General features: G+C 46.5%; 1 protein-coding gene across 4 annotated transcripts in view; it reads right to left on the minus strand.

The window, feature by feature from the left end:
• KLF7 (Kruppel like factor 7) overlaps positions 1-8,579 on the minus strand; it is an 88,388-nt gene extending 79,809 nt beyond the window's left edge. For 2 of the 4 annotated variants that reach the window (XM_017546692.2, XM_017546693.2), the window contains exon 1: positions 6,465-7,179. In XM_017546692.2, coding sequence (XP_017402181.1) covers positions 6,465-6,566 — 102 coding nt within the window. In that variant the 5' untranslated portion in view covers positions 6,567-7,179. Of the gene's footprint in view, positions 1-6,464; positions 7,180-8,143 lie in introns of those variants that run through there. The other 2 variants (XM_017546691.2, XM_017546690.2) reach the window with 2 other exon arrangements.
• Between the last annotated feature and the right edge of the window lie 207 nt (positions 8,580-8,786).

Here is an 8,786-nt window from a genome sequence, read left to right on the forward strand (position 1 = left end):
AAAAAAAAAAAAAGAATCAACCCTAGTTTTTAGAGTTGAGAAAACCAAGACCCTTTCAAGATTTGAAATTCTGGAATTCTATGTTCCTCACTTTGGTACAAGTCTGAGGATGTGACTTTCAAAATGACCCTCAGGAAATGTCAATATACCCATATTCAGAAATAGACATCGCATATGGCTCTACGTTAATTATTTTAATTACCTCTAATCATTTCCCAATGACACAGACATGGGCGCTATTTCCTGGTCATTATGGACATGTGTATTCACATTATACACTCATCTGCCCTAAAAGTATCCAGCCCCCAACATGCCATTAGATGAAAGCTTTTTCACAACAGAACCTAGTAAATCTCAAGCATGTTTTACAAACAAGGTTGGAAGAATGTGGGTAGTACAGATAGGCACAGGTCAGCGTTCAAACACAGAATTAAATGTTTCTTTCTTTCCTTTCTTCTCTCTGGCACTCATGCTCTACCTTGTTTTACTTAATTCTGAACATGCTTTCTCTGTCCTACTTGAGTCAAGCTCCTAGATGGCAGAATCTACATCCAATTCAACTTCGCATTGCCCAAATACAGTATTATGCACACAACAAGGGCTTTAGGAATGAAGTACTTACTGTGGAATATTTTTTATACTTGAATATAAACAACAAAATCCCACAAGGTGTGACAAGGTCCATCTACCAGCTCAATGAGGAATGGTATCCCACTGAAATTAGAAGTCACTCCCATCTCAATTGAGCTGATACTGGACTCAGATCTCAAGGCTACTGCAAACGCTCAGCAATAACATTTATATATGAAGCATGTTGTACTGGTCGAATGGAGTGGGGAGGGACATGATACATTTAATGGGAACTAAGCTCTTAGGGTCACACCAAATTCCCCGTGAGGAAAACTAAAGGGATGTAGGGCGGTAGAAATAATTCCGCCAATTAGCAGGAACAAATCAGGGCAAGGCGGGGGACATGCAAAATCATGAACAATCTTACGTAAAAGCATGTCCCAGTAATGGCAATACGTTGTTTATTTGGGGCATTTTAGATAGAATAAGGATATGTATATTCTAAAATGAGCAGACAATGTAACTGAGGAGTGCTTTTTAACTTGTCAATGCTACATGTAACACGAATGAGTAGACACTATAACTTGTTTCACCAACTTTAACACCATTAATAGTTGAGTTTTCTAATCACTGTATTTGGTAAGATTCGGCATTTGGGGTTAAAACATTTCCCCTCCCCCTCTTTCCCATTTATGCTAAGCAAGCAGTAAGTTGATTTGGGAGAACAAAGGGACTTCTGGAGAGGAAAACTCTGCCCCTCACCCTCTGGCACCATTCAAGTTAAGTTGGGGAGCTGTCCTAAACTTTCAGCAAATCTCAATTCTAACGCATATGCTAACTGGTATATCAAGTGAACTGGAATCACAGAGCCATTTTCTGCATTTGCCAGTCGTGGGGTCCAGCAAAGGTAATTAAAAGCTCATTGCACGATACGATAAAATGAAAAGATAAGGGGCATCCACCAACCCGTCTAGAATCAGAGCAGCTATCCTATCAACTTGAGCCAGCTGGGACAGGCCAGAGGAAATTGTATTCTTCTTTCCTCAACAGGCACAAAGAGTGATTAAAGAAGATTGTAATGTCTTCTTGTACTCAAAAAGTGAAAACACAAGAATTCTCTGAAGGGAGCAGAATGTGAAGATTCATAAGAGAATGGCTATTAAAAGCCCCATTAGGACCCTCTCTGAACCATCTCCATTTAAGCGGAGAGGCAAATTAGCCCCCACCGGCATTTATGTTTAGAATGGGCTAGCAGAAAGAAACAGCTCACATTTGGATGCTTAAGGTCTCTGACATACCCATACATAAATCATTTCAGGGCAAGGCTGTCATCCTGCATCTTCTCTCTGCCTTTTAAATGGATGGGACCCCAACATCCCATTCTCCTCAGGGGAAGGAGTGGGGGTGGGAAGTTCATGGAGAACAAAGAATAATGACTTCCTTTTCCCCCTACTAAGGACAGATGTAGTAAAAAAATAACTGCATTATAATGTTTGCCCACTTTAAAATACCAAACTGCAAACAGGTAGACTGAATGATAATGTTTGAGAGCCCCTAAATCTACACAAAGATGTGTCTATTAAAGGAACATGGAAATGAATCTATTAAAGAAAGGCTAAGTGTATGACTGATTGCATTCACATGTGCTTTCATTTTTAGAGCTACATCTATTTAGTGATTGCATCTTCATAAAGATAAATTCTGGATAACAGGGGCAGATGTATTTTTATTTCATCTACCAAGTTGCTGTTTCAAATAAAGAAACAGATTTACAGTAACTGAAAAACACACAAATCACATACAAAAAAAAAAAAAAGCCAGTTATTTTATCCTTTCAGTGTGGCTAGCAAGGCTCCTTTGTGTCTACAAATTTCCCTGGGTGGTGCTGTTGCCAAGAAATTCTAATTCATGGCAAGGTTTTCTTCAAATTGGGGACAGAGGCAAACCTGCGGATGGACAGACCCCACACTTTGCTTTGTCTTCATGGCTGAGACAGCACCTGGCGGCCCAGGCCTGCAGAAGGAAGTGAAAAGGCAAGATCTTCACATAAAAGGAGAAGCAATGTGGTTCACAGACCAAATCCCATCCCTGGTACCATGAGGCTGTTCTTGGAATGCAACCATTTCTATAGGTTTTCCCCTAGAGATTCCTTATACCAAAGGCCCTCATAAAAAGTGTTTCAGGGTGCCTGAAACCAAGATGAAATTGCAGTGTATGGGGACACTTTAGTCCTTACAGTAGCCAAGTATGCCATTAGTTTAAAACAATAGGGGAACAGGGGAGGAGGGAGGAATGTTCTATGATTTATTTATTTGTTTCCAGTAGCAGTGGAAAATTTTCTCCGAGCAAGGAGAGGCCTGAAACTGACCCCATCTGCCAATTATGAATCAGCATTAAAAACAAACATAATTCCATAAGACTTTTCAAGCAAACATGCGATGCCCCTCAATGACACAATGCAAAGCTAAGTCCAAACAAGACTTAGATCATCGTTGCTTGACCTGCACTCATGAAATAGCAGACTAGAGATAAAATATGTAAAAGTTCTAAAAGTCTTCGTATATTCTAGAAGAAAATAAAACTATTGTATCAAATCCTTTTTATTTTCCAAGTCAGCAGTGTGTCTAAAAAAAAAAATCATGATTTCTATTGGCAAAAACAGTCATGAATGAGTTTGCCTTTACCCATAATCAAGTGGTAACCCATAAGAAATTCTGGTTTCTGTCCCACCCTTGACCTTTACCTACTTTTGCTCAGACAGCTCTTGGAAAATGTCCTACAAGTTTTCAGAGTGCTTAAGGCTGGTAGTCTTAAGAATTGTGCGTCAGCTGAATTCTATAAAATAATAGACCACATAAGCACAGTGTAATTTACAGTTATATGACAGGCAGAAAGATGATGTTACTCGGGCCAAGTGCTTAAGTATGCAGTCAGAGCCCAGGAATGGAGAGCTGTTAATGTGGGACGTCCATTTGGATTTTAGAATTATACCAGCAACGATTATTTTCAGAGTTGGAGCTATGTGGCTAAGGCATCACTGCCAGAAAATCCAATGTCAAAACGAGGATCTCCGTGACAGGAGGTGGCCCTGTCACGAGCTCTCTGTTAGGCAGGACAATTACCCCATATCGTAAGTTTAAAATAAAATCCCCAAATCGTCTACCTTCAATTTTCAAATGTAAAAAATGTTCTTGAGTTTATCATCCAAGCCACTCTTTCTCTAAAAACCAAATCAGATTATCAGAATCTCCACATTTCGCTCATCTCCACAAGCCCAGGTACTGTTCACTTATAGAAGAACATCTAATAATTACTCCTCATTTGACCTCTAAAATCTGATTACCCCAGTGCATAGGGAAACTTCTTCCTGTCTGGGGTTCTTAATAGCAACCTTGTTGAGCTACTTTGAGCAAAAGAGTCTCAAAATTTCATCATCTGATAGTTGATTTGGAGCTAACAGTTGCATATAACCATCACCACCCTTATACTCAGAAGCAGCAAGGGGGCTTGGGGAGGGAGAAGAAGGGAGAGAGGTTAAGGTTTTGTCATCAGTGTGAACCTATGGTCCTAGCCACCTTTATATAGAGCAGTTGTGACTACAGAGCCCAGAGCATAAAGCTCCCTGGAGTGATATATTGTTTATTAGTGCCTCCCCGCAAGTTACGCATCAACACTGGCTATAAGCATGACACTGAATAAATTGGCTAAGGGTTTTAAAGTGAGAGTGGCTGGCAGTTGGAGAGGGTTAAGGCAAGAAATGAGGGGGTTCGGAAGGGTGAAAAATCCTTTGCCTGTAGAAACTAAACTAGAGATTCCCTGAAGTGGGAGGAGGCAGAGGAGCAGGGGGAGGAGGGGAGAAGTAAGAGCACTGATGGCTTCTTAGGAAACAATAGATCTAATACATCCTCTAATTGTCAAACCAATGATGTTTCTTTGCAGATCTAGTCCTGGATGGTCTAGCCATATCTAGAAAAGCAGGTTTCCTGTGTCAAGACCTTCCTCCAAATCTGGCTTTACTACTCTGAAAACTTGAACCAAAACAAAGTCGCATGATTCATCAGGAGGGAACGTTCTAACAAATAAAGCCAACTTTCTTCCTTCTAATACTATTTCATGGTTAGTCACAAACAAGGGTTGCCTTGGGCAGGCTGACTAAATCAACAGATTCCCTTCTCTAACCTGTCTAGACAGTTGTTAATATGCAACTGATTCCATACCAGTGGGCTGACAGTGTGAAATGAAGGCTATTTCAGAAAATGAAATTCGGGCAACATTTTGGTTTAATTAGCACTGGGAATAAAAGGAAGAAAAAGATCCCGTGAGACCCTTCATGAGATACTCTCGTTAAGGATAAGGAAAGGGATGCATTTAAAAAATACTTTATGCTAAAAATATGTGAACTGTTTACAGAGAGACAGAGTCAAGCATCTGCCAGCGTCCTTGGACAGGAATGCATGTGTGGACACAGAGACACCAGAGGCCAATACCTGGAGGAAAACTCATAGCCTCTGACAAGAAGAGAACAACCAGTAACAATGGCACAGTTAGAGGATCCGCTTTGCCATTCAGCTCCTTATACCAAAAGCCAAGCCTCTTTTGCTAAAGCAGCGACTGTTACATCTCAGCCTCAAGCTGGCGAATCCTGCTTTGGATCCCGGCAGAGGAAATTCAGCCGTTCATTAGCCTTAACAAGCTGCTGTCACTAAGCCTAGAAGTTACACGAGCAGCCACACGCCAAGCCTCTCACAGCCCTCCCCCCAAGGGCAAGCGGGTGTCTCCAGGACGGACTGTACAAGTTCACACATCCTATGTGCAAATCCGGACTGTCTTCTTGGACTTTCCATGGTGCACACTGTAGAATTTTTAAATACCCGTGTCCCCCCACCCCCACCCACCATCTTTCCTGCAGAATGTCCCCTCAGCAGCTCCTAATCGCTGCTGAAAAAAACCACTGTTTCCGCAGCAGAGCCAGCAGTTTCCACTGACCAGCACTTTCTTTATTCCACTTCACAAAGCCCAGTGAACTTGTCACCAGCCCCCGCTTCATCCTCCCTGGGACAGCTAGCCAACTTGGCATCGGTGCCCTTCAGCATCCTAAGAGTTTGTTAACTAGTCCTGTAAGACAAAGTCAGATGCATGGAAGCATGCACCAGCCTTTGTCCGAGGCTGTGCTGCCTAACTAGAGGACCCCAAACAAAAAAAAAAAGAGAAACAAGGACAAACATAGAGGGTGTTCTCTTTCTGGAGGCATCACACTGGGAAAACCTACAATGCATTGTCAGCCTCAGACAGCTACATCTTCCCGTCCTCCCTGAGTATCTTTTGTCACTGGGCTCTTCTCTCTTTTGCCTACCGGCTAATCTCAAAATCAAGATCCTATTCTTTATTGACACTTGCTAATTACTGAGAAAACATTCCGCTTTGCTCCTGCCCACCCCCCATCCGACAGTCGTAAGCACCAGTTGAAACAGATGAACCTGATTTCAGGTACCGAGTGGGAAGAGCTCATGCATGCGGGAACGTGGTCCCTGTCAGCGATCGCTCCTAACACCCCAAGCCACCTTCCCACCTCGCTCCCCCGAACCCCAGAAGTTCGGCAGGTCTCTAATAGGGGACAGCGAGCCCGACAATGTGTGCGCAAGGATGTGTTTTGGCGACTGAAACGCAGGCAGCTCGGACCGGCTGCTCAGCTCGGCACACTACGAGGTTAGGGGTGGGTGGAGAGGTAAGCGCAGATGACTGTTTCAGAAAACATTTTCAACAACAGACAGCCAAAAAGGAAGAAAAAAAAATCAAACAAACAAACAAAAATTTCAACCCAGAGCCCACACCAACGCAGCCCCTACGTCTCCGCCGCCACCACACGATTTACACAAGTAATTTAAATCATTCACCTGCTGCCAGGTCTCCTCCAGGGATGGCAAAGCTGAGAAGTAGCCGGTATCGTGGACAAGTTGTAGCTCCTGGAATATACTATAACTAGCCAACACGTCCATGCTGCTGCTGCCGGGCAAAACGGGAGGCGAAACCCTCCCCCGAACACAGTTGGGGCTGTTTGTTTGTCAGTCTGTCTGGCTCACCCCCCAAGAAGGCAGACATCCAGTGGCCCTTTTGTTTTGTTTTGTTTCAGTCAACTAAAAAGGAAAAAAAAAAAAAAAATCAATGCAGGAGAGGGAGAGAGGAGGTGAGAGAGGAGCGAGTGGGGTGGATGGAGAGAGGCATCCAGCGTGTACAGTGCAGACGACTGCCAGGAAAAGGGGACTTCTCCACGGGAGTAACAATTCCCTTCCAGGGCTCTAATCACTCCAGCTCGTGGATCAGGAAGGGGGATGCAAACTCACTGACACGAAGCTGCCATCTATTTCTGCAGCGCTGTTCGCTCCTAATGCAATCTTTGCTCTTTATTTTGGGAGGTTGCATTTTTTTCTCTCGCGATCGCTTCTCTCCCCCCCTTCCCTTCCCCTCCCCACCCCCCACCCCATCCTTGCTAGTTTGTAATCTCCCCCTCCCTTTTCTCCTCCTCCTGCTCTTCCCCCTCCCCAAACTCCCTCCCTCCGCCCGGTTCTCCGCGCAGCCGTGGGATCTCGGAGGAGGGCGTCCATTAGGCCGCGTGTGACCATGTAAGGTAAACAGGGGGCTCATGAAGTCACTGAGGACCAATGGGGAGCCCGGAGCGGGGCCCGGGGCGGGGCTTGGCCCTGACGGCGGGCGCGGATTGGCGCGCTACGGATCTCCCTGCTGCCTTACAAGGCGGTGCGAGGCGAGCTATTTTTAGAGGGCTATATAAGGGGGCTGAGGCGGCCGCTCGGCGGCCGGGAAGCGCGAGCGCGAGGGATGGGGGGGGTCGCGGCGACACTCGGGCCAGCTCCCTGGACGCCGGGGCGGCTGGGCTCGAGCCGGTCGCCGGCGTCCGACCCTCGCCTAGGTGCCTGGCAGAGCCCGGCGCATCCGGAGTTCGCGCCCCTCAAAAGTGAAGGGGTCGCGCGTTGCCGCGGCGGCGCTGAGGCGGGCGGTCGGGAGGTGAAAGTCCGGAGTGCGGGGTCAGGACGCCTCCTGGAGGAGGCGCGGTGCAGGGGGCCGCGGGGAAGCCGCCGAGGGCGCGGGGCGGGAAGGAAGGACACTGGCCACCCCGCCTCCGCTTGGGCAGGGGGCAGGGACCCGCAGGAGGCGGCGCCGGGGAGGTCCTCACGTACTCAAAAGCAAGCAGAAAAGGCACCCAGGGCCCCTTCCCGAACTCCCCACAGGCTGCCAAGGTGCAGAGAAGAAGCGCCTGAGGAGGAAGTGTCACACAATGGGAGAGAACAAAGGGGAGCAGCGCGAGACCGCAGCCTGCGCCCGCCCCCCGCCTGCGCGTAGTACCCGCCCCGCCCCGCCCCGCGGGCGCCGCCGCCGCCGCCCTCCCGCGCCTCCTCCTGACCCCGAGCTGGAGACCTGGCCGGAGTCCGGCTGCTAGAGTTGACTGCAAGGGGTCTGTCGCTCCAGTGTGCGTTAAAGAGGCTAGAAGGAGCCCAGGTAGACGTGGGGCGCAGGCTGTAGCCGGCAGCTTGCGAGGGGGCCTTTACGTGAAGCTCACCATGGGGTCTCCAGCGAGGTGTCTCTGCAGAGCTGCGTTGGTGAGAGGAGGAACTCGATTGTTTTCTGGAGCTGGAATGTAGACATATAGAGATCTGTTATATCTGAGATGAAAACCCTGAACAACACACGTTAGGGTTGACCAATTGTTTGCTTGACCTTAAATGGTTAGTGTGGTTTAAGGTTCTCCAAAATGCACTGTAAGCTGAGCTTCCACTTTTGGAATGATTGCAGAATTCAGTGCTTAAGAGATGAGAAACTTCGTTCCACCAGTAATGGAAGAAACACTTCGCCTTAATCACCCTCCTTGCTTTTCCCTCCCTTCGACTATGTGGGACTCGATATCACAATATTTGAAAGATTCTGCTCTATGAAACAAGCACAGATTGAAATTCAGTATTTGCCAGGGAATATTAAAACAGGAATTACTGGGATTGAGGAAAGCCTGATTTATTTACTTGTTAGTGTCTGGAATTCTGTTGGCCAGATTCATAGCATTCATTGTATGAGTATAATTGGTACATTTACTCTAATGTAGATGCAGATGCATCTGCAGTTAGATGTGCAAGGATGCTGCCAGCTAACTAGCTGCATGACTTTGAGCGAATTACTGGATCAGAACTTCTACCTACCCATCTCAGAAA

The sequence above is a fragment of the Cebus imitator genome, unplaced genomic scaffold (assembly GCF_001604975.1).
Source record: "Cebus imitator isolate Cc_AM_T3 unplaced genomic scaffold, Cebus_imitator-1.0 Scaffold191, whole genome shotgun sequence".
NCBI classification, from domain to species: domain Eukaryota; kingdom Metazoa; phylum Chordata; class Mammalia; order Primates; family Cebidae; genus Cebus; species Cebus imitator.